The 13658-nt window shown below is 30.1% G+C and overlaps 1 protein-coding gene across 3 annotated transcripts in view; it reads right to left on the bottom strand.

Moving 5' to 3' along the window:
• Positions 1-3402: 3402 nt before the first annotated feature.
• LOC111627003 (putative uncharacterized protein DDB_G0287265) overlaps positions 3403-13658 on the bottom strand; it is a 23750-nt gene continuing 13494 nt past the window's right edge. For 2 of the 3 annotated variants that reach the window (XM_023370544.1, XM_023370543.1), the window contains exons 4-8: positions 12914-13015; positions 11452-11700; positions 11185-11342; positions 3760-3896; positions 3403-3664 (exon numbers count right to left, since the gene is read on the bottom strand). In XM_023370544.1, the coding sequence (XP_023226312.1) occupies positions 3504-3664; positions 3760-3896; positions 11185-11342; positions 11452-11700; positions 12914-13015 (807 nt within the window). In that variant the 3' untranslated portion in view covers positions 3403-3503. The remainder of the gene's footprint in view (positions 3665-3759; positions 3897-11184; positions 11343-11451; positions 11701-12913; positions 13016-13658) is intronic. The other variant, XM_023370545.1, reaches the window with a different exon arrangement.

Genomic DNA, 13658 nt, shown 5'->3' with positions numbered 1-13658 from the left:
TCATTCGCGAACAAGGGACACTCCTTCAAAATGGGACTATCTTGGAAAGGAGAGGAAGACCCAGAGGCCGCAGCCGCCGCAGAACTTCCAAGATCGCGGAAATCTTGTAAGCTTCTTTCGTGTTTAATAAACGGTTGTGTTGTTTGTAAACGAAGCATCTATCTCTGACTCAACTGCTTCCACATGTCGTTGATTGTTACCGCTCGGCAATCCAAACGGCAAGGGAGACGATGACGATATATATCACATATTATCGTTCGTCGAAAGTTTTTAAATTTCTCCCCCCCTCGGCCCCCACATTGGTGTCAGAAGTTTGGGATATTTTGAGGAAGATGGGGTTGCCCATACCTCATCATCCGCACTCCCTACTTGGTGAGGAAGCCGAGGCCCAAAATTCATTTTGGGAGCTCAGGGAGCACGAATGATGAAGACAGAGACTGATGCTTCGTATTATTTTGTAATTTAAGTGGCAGCCCACTCGCGTTCTTTGACCTTTGGAGAAATGGACAATTTCCCTAGGAGATTGGGCGTGCTGCTGATCAAACGCGTTAGAATTAGATCATCGGACGTCGCGGACACAAACGACCGATGAGCAATTTAGATTTCGATATAGATTTAGAAACATAGATTTATAGATCTAAAATAAACCTAGAATAGAAGCATAGGCATAAAAAAAAATTTACACGCGTAGTTTTAATTTGCGGCAGGAGAATGGCAGATTAGGATAATCAATTATCTAATCGAGTTCTCAGTTTTGTTTTGGCAATTTAACTAAGCAAACAATTGTTCTGCCAAAGCGATCTCTTGCAAAATAGTAGAGATACATATAAACTTATACGAATAGAATAGTTTATAGAAAAATATATATGCGAATTTGCAAAAATTAGAATAAGTAGAATTATATAAGAATTTGAGAAAAAAATAGATAAGATAATTGTAGAAAATATATCGAATAATCCGTAAAAATAGACGGACTAATAGAAATATAGAATAAATTCTGTACATCCAGAAAAAGGATTATGCGATGTAGAAAAAAAAAGTTATAATCGGCGCGAAACACTGGCTTATGAGTATCAATATGAGGAAGCAGAGAATCACTTCTTTGCGCTCTTCTGTGAGTCTGATCCGTTTTAAAAGCGAATATTTTAATTAGAAGAAATGAATAGAAGACTTTGTAGAAATAGCCAGAATAAATTATAGAGTAGCTGTAATATTTTGTGGAAATAGGAAAGTAGAAACGCGCATTAAAACTCAAATAATCCGCATGAAATCACTGGGTTTTTGGTGTTGGTAGGAGCGAAAATTTTGCATCCTTCTGCGAGATTAACAGAAAAAGGAGAACGCAAACGACTTTAAAATTTAATAATGCAGCGCGACGAAACGCGATCTTTTAAATAATAAGAGGTATATAATTGCACGCGAAAGAAAAATAAAGGGAAAGTTAAAAAAAAAAAAAATTCATAAAGTCCAAAGAGTAGCAGCATAAAGTTTCCTTTGGAAGACAGAACCTGTTTACGACGTAACTACATCATTTCCCCAAACCAAAGGTCGAAACAGATTATTGCTGCCGACTCGGATCAAACAAAGTATAAACTGTAAAAGGAGAGCTCTTTCTCTTTTGTTAAAGAGGACAGAGGTCACCTTAAATGAAAATGTTTCGGAATAAGAAAAACAATACAAATTATTTGTCGTGAATTGATAATGTCAATGTTACTTGATTGTAGACAACTGATGATACAATCCGATTATAATGACAGAACAATGTGTTCTTCGGTGAAAATTTTGTTTAGAAGTAAATATGTAATTTGGTTAGAACCTGCATTAATCGACAGGATATATGGTTGTCGCGAATTGAAATTTGTCAATGGTATTTCCCAGAAAAAGTTTCGACATGATATGATCACCATGAAGAAACGTGATCCGATTGTGTTTAAACGAAAATTTTGATTGTAATTCATTACAGAATATTGCTTGTACTTGTATTATTGAAACAGTTATTTTGTTATGGTAAGAAAACTCGCATTTTGAAGGAAAAACAGAAATGTCGCGATCGAGTTTTCCTGTGACGAACATTGGTTAAAGATAGAGTAATTCATATGGTTCAAGTTTTAGGAAAATTTCTTTCATCCCAAAATTTATATGAAAAAGTAATTATATCAGTCACAACCAAAAACTGGCTTAAATGCACCATTGTAAAACGGAGTATAGAACAGAAGTAAATCGGAACACGAAGTTGAATGAGGACCTTGATTTGCGGTAATCTGCTTTGGAAGAAAACCAATGACAGAAAACTGTCACTTGTTCAATTGATAGTCCGAAATCACTTCCGAATTCCGAATTAATTTTCAATCAACCAATCGATTCTGGGAAACGTAGACTTAGAACAGTGACCTTGATTTGAGACTGACTGCATCCAAAAGATGACAAAGTTGTTACTTGTTCGAAGAACCGAAACTCAGATATCGAGTTGATTCAAATAATTGAAAAATACTCCGGCAAATTTTCCCTGGAAATTTGAACAAGGAGATACAGCCAGCAACAAAAGTAAGTAACTCGAAGTTAGGTCAACACTCCGTGTACCGGAAGTGACGGCACCTAAGTAAACTTTTACATAGATTTTCTAAGTGTGACAGATAAAAGGTTGTCCCTCTTTTAGGCTTTAATAGAATTTTGTGAATGATTTACGAATTATGTGAATTGCTCAGTCTAAAAACGAGAAAAAAAAGTTTTAGAAAATTTTTGTCGAGCATTTAAGTTGTTAAGATGTTATTTGATGACCGTAATTGTTGTTTGAATGTTTGTAATCAATCTTATAAACAGACATGTGATGTTACGCGAACATTTGGATGAATTGTAAACAATTTCTATACCTCTGAAATAATGTATCGAAAAAAGAACTTTGTTGTAACACGAAACCGAACGCGTGCCAGAGAAAAATAGTTCTCAGGCAAGTGTCACTGTTACCTCACTTGGCAAACAAAGGGAGAAGGGACTGACAGCTTCCAGAGCTGCCAGCTAAAATGTCGTTATTGCGTTACGACATTTTAAAATGGCGGTGAGCTCTGTGAGGCTCTGGACAAGTCCAAACCCTCACTAAAATTCGCGGAAAATAATTGTTTTAGAGAAAATAATATGTTAGTTAGAAATAGATTTTTATTTTATGAAAACGTGACGCCAACTTCTAAACAATAGAAGAAAGTAAGTCCGTCGATCATTTCCGGTGGGAGATCGAATTAAACTTCGATTTTGACCTCTCCCGCGCCCCAAAAGGTTTCGAATTGTCGTCAGGTGACGACGGGAGACCAATCGGAAAGGGAAATCTGAGAGAAAACAGATAAAACCCCGGAAATTCGAGGACGCGACGGCTTCTTCTCCCGAAAGTTCCAAGNTATGTGGTGTGTGATGAGGCTTTTAAATTAATAATTTGTAAATAAATAATGTACTAATGTATGAATATTTCATTTTATCAAGTATGAAAATTTGTATTTAATTAAAATATTAACTCATTCGTCAACTTTGATAAGAACTCTGTGTTTAGAAAATATTTCGATGCCTTCATCCATTTTGGTCAGTTCTTTTTCGAGCAATTCCTTTTTTTTCTTTGCTCTTAAAGTATCACAGCACACGGGTAAATGTATATATTCACGCAACAATTCTTCTTTATCTAGAAAAATAAAATAATTTGATATCAAATTAATGTTTTTATTGCTTTGGCAATTTTTAAGTTAACAGTTTTAAACAGGATAATTGTATACATACTTTTCTTGAATTTTTCTAATGTACTTATTCTTTCCTCTTCACTTAAAACTATGTGACCAAGAGGAATGGAAGGATCCACTTCTTCCTTCTTTCGCTTCAATTCTTCTTCTTTCTGTTCATACTGTCTTTGTATCAAGCTATAAAATAATTATAAATTAATCAGCCTTGAGTTGTCTAGAATTAATTAATTCTAGACAACTCAAGGCTGATTAATTTGTTTATTGAGTTGTCTAGAATTAATTAATTCTAGACAACTCAATAAACAAATCCTGACAGGTTAAGAAATATTTTTCTAGTACATCATTGGTTTAATTAGTTAAAATAGAATGGCCAGGTAGTGAGAGCAGGGCCTAACATATTGACCAAATCATCCATGAAGTAATGAGGATATGAGCCAGATTTGAATGCAGATTTCTTGTGAAGACAAGCTGAAACCTTATAGTCTCAGCCTTATGGCCTACATAGTATAAAAATTATAAATTTGTAATTTTTAATTGTCATTACCAATGCATTTATTTTTCAGTATATTTATTCATTTTACATTGCTGTTTGTGTAAATTTAGCCAATGTTGGCTCAATGTGTTAAAGTATTATTTTTAGTTAGCCTGAATATTCAAATCTTTGACCTGGCAAAGTATTTGTGGTTATCAGAATTTAATGAGAATTGTTGATAGGGATGCTTTAAAGCTGCCAGGAAATAACTTTGCACATATGAATTAACAAAAAATTTAAAAGTAATTGAATGAAATTAAGATTATTCTATACATAAAAAAATCATTGCCTTGGGATAATAATGTGATATGGGTATATTTTCATTTATATCAAGAATAAATGCTACTGAGTAAAATTTTCATTACATCTGACTCTGAGATATTACAAATGACTACCTCACTATTGTTCTATCTTTGACATTTAACTACCAAAATTTAATTATCATCATCAATGCCCTATATATAGAAATAATCTTGCCAAATTTCAGAATTTTTGGTTCATGATGTCCTGATATATAATGCAAAATAAACACATGCACACATATACATGATGTGTTTATTTTATAAGGTTTTATATTTTTGGTTCCTGGAATGTCAAATTTTCAGAAAAAAAAAAAAAACTGGGTAGGAGTCAAAATTTGATTGATCATCATACTTTTTCTATGTTATATTTTATAACAACCAGGTAAGTAAAAATGAAAAAAATTATTAGAATCAAGATTCATTTGGTAAAAAACTAATAATAAACCATACATTAACTTTCTACAAAAATTTTGTATAAAAAAACACGAGGAAAAATATAAAATTTTATGTACTGTAAATTAAATTAATCGCCAAATTTATAAAATATACAGTAATACCATGACTTATGTCGATTTCCAAGCAGTCAAAACAAATGAAAACTAACTTTATTAATATTTTGTAACAATGTTGTCAATTGAATTCAACATAAATAATAAATAAAAATATTTCTGTTCTTTTTTATTCTGTAATAAAATAATAAAGAATAAAATAAAATACAGTATAAACAATTACTTTGTTACATTTAATGTATTAGTAAATGGCAACTTATTTACTGTGCTTTAATAGTTGCTGTATGATAGATGCACACTGTGTCTGAATCAGTAAATATCTGTCCCATATATATACACCTGTTAAGTATATATTGACTTATAACTGAGCTATAAAACCAGATCATTACAGCAAAAAGCTGTATAATGAGAACTCAGTGTATTTTAATTATTTATTCTTTTATTTTTGTTGTTTCTTTAACTTAACATTAATTAATATGTATACATTTAAAAGGAATGTTTATTAGGGGTTTAGAGGATCTAAATAGCTTTAAGGAGGGACTTGATACCATGCTGATATATAAATACATAAGTGGATTGATGGGAGAAGGCAATACAACACTTGGAAGATCTGTCAAAGAAGAGTTTTTACCTGGGAGCATTTTCTGTGGAAAACTAGCCCCTATTTAGATTTCAGACATATGAAGAAAACTCAGAAAATTTCATCTGAAGGCAAAAATTGCAATCAACTAAAAGTGTTTAGTAGTTTTATTCATTTGTATAAGTCTAATTATTGATGGGAAATATATAAATGAGATAACTGTTTAGTTCGGGAAGCTCAAAAACTGATAAAATAATTTTGATCAATTACATAACAATCTTCTTCATTTATATACAGCATACAAATACATGTATTTGTAATACATGTTATGTATACAAATACATAACATGTATTTGTATATTAATCATATAACTGACTTAAAACATTTTATTACATGTTTAACTTCCCAAACTAAACAGTTACTTTATTTGTTAACTGAAAATGTTTGCATTATTTAAAAATAATCTTTATTTTTTTTAATTTGATTTGTAGAGGATTTTAAATCTATAAAATAATGTCGTTTTATTTAAAAGGAAAATATTTAATAAATATAAAAAAAAAATTTTATAACACTATTTTAATTTGATAAATAAAATAACTTATCAGAATATATGGCTAGAATGTGATCAGTTTATTTCATCCATTTTGGTGAAGTTAAAATATAGTAGTACTTTAAATATAATTTAAACCAATATTAGGTGAGGGCTCAAGTTAAAATGTGAAAACCTACATTTATCCTGTACCACTGTGGATGTAGCCACTACCACTGGATGAAGAGGAACTCTTAGATATTGTATAAATATGTATATACAGTAAGTACATTTGACATATTCAAATCTTTTTCCTGTAGTTATTTAATTTTTTCTTAAGTAATTTACAAAAGTAAGGAGGGTCCAGGCTGTCCTGGACACCTCCTTAAATATGCTATTGCCATTTTTTTTATCACTGTATAATAATACTAATAATGAACACATTCCCTACAACACTTAAATACTTGAAAAGTATGTAGTCCATGCAGGAGCTTACAAGTCTGAAATGTGTAGGGCCAACAGGTATCTTGATCAGAACTTGTCCTATATTATAATTAATATTGAAAGCTTTTATTTAATTCAAATTTCTTTCAAATGCAGAGATTATGAATAAAAAAACAAATTGATCTGAAGCTAGAATTTTTATACATACTCCAGGATAAACAATTATAATAATATTGGTATATTTTCTCTTTCTAATGTTCATAAAGTGAGGGAAAAAATATTTATTGCAATATTTCATTTAATAATTACTAACAATTAATCAAAGTTTTTATAAATTTTATATCAAATTAAAAGACAAAAAACATTTGTTACATTCCTATCCCTTGAATAATAATCAAATGGATTAATTATGTATACATAAATAACATCTGGATAATTATTTTAACAGAAGTTAAGTATCTTAGATTACTTGAAAAAAAATGAAAAAACTTGGATGTCAGCCAAGAAGTTGAATTATCATTTCCAGTTTGTAGTTGAATGCTATATCACTAACAGTTAGTTTAATAAAAATTCCTTAATATATGAATTAAACAAAAATTTCTATTAAATTAAATATAAATCTTCCTTTATAGGTTTGTCATAAAATTATGAATAAACATAACATGACTGGTAAGACAGCACACATTTCTCTCTCAAGTCTAATTACTTTAACAAAAATTAATTAACTAACTTAAATCTTGACTCTGATTAAATTAAATGGAAAGAAGTAATTAATCAGACAGGCAATATATTTAAAATAAAAGCATGAAGTTAATAATTCAAGTAATAATAATATAATATGATTAAAAATTATAACATTATGGCAGTTCACTATATGAAATTAATTTATTATATATTTTTTTAAATTAGTAATATTTAAATTGCTATTATATACATATAAATATACTTATAACTTTATAAATTTTACAAATTGAATATCACTTTTTGCAATTATTTAAAATCTCTACTTCTATTAAGTTCTACATATGTAATTGTTAGAAGAATAACTTTTTAATACTTCAACAAATACACTTTAGTCTTCATAATTTTAATTCAGATTTTGTAGATATCATATGGATAAAATAGCTTTAGTTATACAAAATTAGACAGATTTCACTTTGTAAAATACTTTAAATTTAATTTCCAATTAGATTTAAAAAAGAATACAATTAGAAATGAATTGGTATCATTGTGCCTATATATATATACAGGGTGTTTATAAATGAATGGTGCTGTTTTAAAAATTAATAATAAATCTATTTATTACCTTATATGGGCAAACCTTACAGCATAAGCAGCAGCAACTGTCCAAGTTTTTTATGCGCTACCTGTTCTTTGTTTGTCATGCTTAATCATGTTCTTCACCAACACTGGATTGGACGTGGTGCAACAGTAGACAACAACCTGCTCTTCTGGCCACCCCATTCACCAGATTTAACACCCTGAAATTTCTTTTTGTGGGGGTTTGTTAAAGACTGATTTTATGTACCATCAATGCCTATGTCCCTTGAGGAATTGTGTGATTGGATAAAGCATGCACTGCAGACCATCATGAAGGACATGCTACAGCACATATGGGAAGAATTTGATTACTGTGTAGATATGTATCGTGTGACCATGGGTGCAATATTGAAGGATTGTGATCAATGCATAAAAAACTTGGACAGTTGATACTGCTTATGCTGTAAGGTTTGCCCATATAAGGTAACAAATAGATTTATTATAAATTTTTAAAACTGCACCATTTATTTATAAACATCCTGTATATATATTATATATATTACATCAAGTAAAAACTTGCATCAATTTAGATGACAGTCAAATGTTTTTCTTAGAGTAAAAATTTTCTTTGGTAAAAATAAGCTAGGCACTTCAAAGCAAAATGTAAAAACCATTAATACAGGTAAAAATCTTGTGGGTACTGTTGTTTTCAAACACAAAGCTTATTTTTACCAAACAAAAACTCTTAAGAAAAAAATTTTATTATTAACTAAATTGCTGTAATTTTTTATTTGCTGCAAATTTTTACATCTCAAATGGTTTTCTTTGGATATCAATTGTTTTTTGGTTAATGACTGTTATTAAATCAAGACTAAGACAATGATGTACTGTACTGTACTGTTCCTTCGATGCTTAGTGACACGATTGCCATCAGTTGAAAGGTTCAATATACAGTAAAATCATTATAAAATGTTTTAATTTGCATAATTTATGCTTTTGTTATTCTAACATTTTGAATGAAAATCATTTGTTTAAATACAATTTTATCCTTACAAGCATAAAATTAAGTGATGAAAGTAAAATAGTTCTACGGGGAACCCTGTGAACTTTGACCTATTGATCTGGAAGTTTTATCAACATCTCACTAATAATGAGTAAAAGTTAAGTCTAAAATTTGAGCTTTCTAAAGCCAATAGTTTTTCTCTACAATCATCTGCAATGCCAAATGAAGAGAAGAAGAAAATACAGTTTTTTTTTTTTTTTTGACAATTTTTCATTTTTCAATTGCTTATATTTCAGCAACACCTTTTAAAGAAAAACCTGAAAATTGGCACACACCTAAGAAAACAAGTATCTTTCAAATGAAATATTCATTTACTACAGGCAAATATTCACTTACTATGGGGAGCAGAGAAATCAATCCCCAAAAATCAGCAACTCTGATTCCTGTATGTATAATCACTCAGTGACTTTTCACTTGGTGCAAAGTCGCTACCATGACTCTCAATTTATTAATTATAATGATTATTAATTTACATGTTTTAGGACAAATTACATTAATTCTAATATCCTCAAAACAATTAACAACATAACCTGTGATTACAATAATATAAAGAGTCTACTGTATTTCAAATTTTATACTTGAGAGGACTGAGTTTGTTTATTAAGATGAGAATAAAGTATTTAAAAAAAATATATTCAGTATGTTTAATTAAAGTAATGGAATTATTTCATTGCATAATGAAATTATTTATCCTAAATATTTTATAAGATTAACAAATTTCATAATTTATAAAATTATTAGTTTATTAAGCTAGTTTTAAATAATACAAAAGCACTATTTTAAGATTATCAAAAATTATATTTTACAATTAATGTTTTTGATATAAATTTAGCTATCTTCAGTATCAAACAAACTTTATAAACATAACAGAAGTTTTACAGTCCAGAAAAAAAGTTGCTTGGTGAAAAAGAGAATTTGAGAACATGAACTGATCTTGATCCAATACAATTTACCATTAACAAACCAAAATAAAATTGTTTGAGAAATTCATAAAAATTATGCACTATTTTTATATTGTTGGTCACCATTTCATTTCATGTTGATATAAAAATTCATAGTAAGCAAAAAAGTAACCTGGCAAATAACATTCTACTTTTGAGAATAAAAAAGTGTTTGGTGAACGAGTGATTGCTATAAAATGCCAGAGTGACCCCTATAAATAGAACTGCATTATACAGGGTGTAGCAGAATGACATTTTAAAAATTTGGGGGATTGTAGAGGATGAAATTTTGAATGTTTTGATATAAGGAACCTTTAGCCGGAATGTTTCTACAGCACTTTGCACATTCTATGCAGTCGGTATGCTAAATGAAGCAGCAGAATACAGTATTTAAGACAAGTTTTATTGACAAAACAGTAGAGTACAATCAAACTGTATATCGAATCAGTGGCTGCACTACTTTAGAGTAAATGTTCAATGTGACAACCACCAACATCGTTACATAATGTGCAACAACAAACCATGTTTTGTCCGACCCTCTGAAAGATGCCACGCTCTCCTCTGATGGTATTAAATGCTGTAAAGATGCACTCTGTAAGCTCAGGAACTGTTCCTACAGATGTTACGAACACAAGGGACTCACATTGACTAGTTGTGTGTTTACAGCACAGCGCCAGTGGATGCAATCTGTAGACCTGAAGGACGACAAGTACTAAGTACACAACATCCTGTACACAGGCTCAGTTAGACCACTATAGTTGTGTGTTTACAATCTTCCATCTGCAGCAATAATATGATGTCAATGGACAGAAGGGTAGCTACCAAAGTGAAGGGCAGTCAAGCACTTCCTACCACTGTAGACATTTTAGTTCAAATTTCCAGCTATAGGTTCCTTATATCAAAACATTCAAAATTTCATCCTGTACAATCCCCCACATTTTTAAAACGTCATTCTGATACACCCTGTATATAATATTCAAATTTTCCAACTTCCAGTCAAAGAAAATCCATTAAAATGCAAGTCTTGTCAAAATTGTATTTCTTATTTTTAGTTTTTCTTTTCCAAACCTTACTTGCAAAATGCATTTCAAAAACAGTTTTCTTTCAATTGTATAATTCTAAGTGGGAAAAAACCAAGAGTAGGAAAAAATACACTTTTGGCAAGACTTGGGTTGTGCTGAACTTTGTCATTATTTAAGTTGGAAAACTCAAAGCATTATCATTAAAAGTAACTGATTATTAGAATAAAACTAATAGTTATTAATTAATTAATTTGAATTTATACAATTCACAATTAAACTTACTATTTGGGGACTTCACCTAACTGATGAATCTTCATTTCTTTTCCTTTTGTTGATTTTATAGATTTGGCATCTGAAGCATTAGATTTTGCAGACCCACAATTAAAAACGACCGATTTTGAAGAAATGTTATCATTATTTTCATTTTTTTTATGTGACATCTATAAAGGAAAAAAACAATTTTTTAAGTAAAATTTTTTAAATATTCAGTTTTATTATTTAATATAAAATAAATAAATTTTTGTGTGTTTAATTTTTCTAATAACTTACAGCACTAAAGTGTTGGTGAGTTGGTACATCAGCATGTGTTTCAGTCTGATTAGATTCTTTAGAAAAATCAATATCTGAAGGATTTTCATTAGAGTCATCTGGATTTCTTTCTTTCAGAGAGGATGTTGAATTATCATCTTCAAAATGAATTAAATCATTATCACAATTACCTCTAATTTCATTTAATTGATTTTCATCTAAATCAGGTTTTGGACTAGGTGATTTATTACTGTTTTCATCTCCACACTGCTGTTACATAAAGAAAATATATTAATATTAAATATTTTTATTTAATACTTATTATCAACATTAATACTTTTTGTAATACACAAAAACCTTGCTAAGTCAAACTGTGTTAACTCAAAGCTGTCAACAAGTCCTGAACACAGTGTGTAGGGTTTTGAATATAAGTCTCATTAAGCTGAAATTGCCAGTATTTTTAACTTGGACTTATTTTTCCATGTACTCTCACCCTTTGATAGGTCTATGATCCTTCCAGATCCACTTTATCCAGATGATTAAGATAAATAAACACTATGGCTCCATGCTGAAAATAATACCATGCCGTTACAACTTTATGTCAATATCCTTTTAGATATTGTATTACCAGCATTCTGATTGGGATACAAGGGGGACTTGACAATATCCTCAAAAGTACCGTAAACTATACACTTTTATAATCATTCTTTGAACAGATTCTTGATAAATGGCATGACAATGGGAAATTTATAGTCACAGAAAAATTTGAGAAAATTAGATGTTAAGGCTCATTAACTTGAAACTCTTTAATTTAAAGTTGGTGTTTTTCTTTTTAAACTTCAACTGATTACGATTTTACTGTAATAAATTATTTTAAAAGTGTTGGCAGATGGTTGCATGAAAATGCACAAGAGACTTTTTTAGTTTTTAACTTTTTCTTTCCTGCACTGTGGGCACTAAAAGGGTCTTCCCTTTTAGTGCCCACAGGGAAAGAAAAAGTCCATTCCCATCATGTGTTCTGCAGAATCACAATGGAGCAGCTAGATGATAAGGGATAGGTCTATTTTTCATAGACAGTCTAGGACAGATTATACATGAAAAATTTTGTGATTTCTGATCCAGATTCAAATTTAAAATCCACAGAACAGCAGACTGACACCTTTATCATCATGGTCATCTGTTACAAGAGACTGGAATTTTGAATATTCAGAAAATTTAGTTTTCTTATGATAGTCTGAGTTAGAAAGTCATTCCCTATCTTTTATCTATGATGGTCATTCAATTGAAAGTTAAGTTCACCCATAATGAACATAAAAAAAGTTGACTTCATACATAACTCAGTGTACTAGTGCTATATGTAAAAATCTATTTTTATTATAAAAATAACTTTCTGTATGAGGAATAGAAAAATTATTTTTATAATATAGGAGGGTAAGAACATTTTTTTTTCTGCTGTAAAAAATGAATTAAAAAAATTACTTACATTAACTGATGGTGGCAAAATAGATAAAGAAGAATCACAGGTTGCTACTGAATTACTTTCATCATTCAGTTTTTCTGATTCAATATTACTGTTTGGTCTTCCCTTTAAATTAAAAACAAAATAAAATCTTTATCAAAAATATTTATTTGAAACATTGATTACTATTTAAATATGTGAGGAACCGAATCCAGACTTGTGTGTTTACATCATTTGTTCATAATATGGTAACTATAAACTTGATAAATAACTGTCAACTTTCACACCTGGGAGAAAAACATCTGTTTAGTTCTCAGGCCTGACAACGATGCTTTCTCATCACCTCTTGACCTAATATCGATTTCAACAGTTCAAAATATAGAACAGAACAACAAAGTAAGGGGAGTTGTCACCAGTTCCTCAATCGGACCACTCAAGTTTTTCCTGTGCTAAAATATTTGGATATCTCCTCGCCTAATATCTAGTTAACTAAGAACTGTGGAAATAAGAACTGTCATCCAGAACTGTCTTCTTTCGTGTCTGACTCACTTGCAGCAGATCAAGATTTCATACAAGGTATTTACAGGTATACTTCGCCTTACGTCGGTAATTGGTTCCAGGAAAACGACATAAGTCGAAAAACGACGTAAGTCGAATTTACCTGTCTCCGAATCTACTTATCACTAGGAAAGCATTTTAAATAATATATGGTTAATAAAAATCTATTTTAAGCTTACAAACAAATAAATTTTAGTTTTTAATATAGTAC

Source organism: Centruroides sculpturatus, unplaced genomic scaffold (genome assembly GCF_000671375.1).
Source record: "Centruroides sculpturatus isolate CEXI.00-Female unplaced genomic scaffold, Cexi_2.0 scaffold445, whole genome shotgun sequence".
Classification (NCBI taxonomy): Eukaryota; Metazoa; Arthropoda; class Arachnida; order Scorpiones; family Buthidae; genus Centruroides; species Centruroides sculpturatus.
The sequence above is the reverse complement of the archived record's forward strand: the minus strand, read 5'-3'. Positions and strand labels throughout refer to the sequence as shown.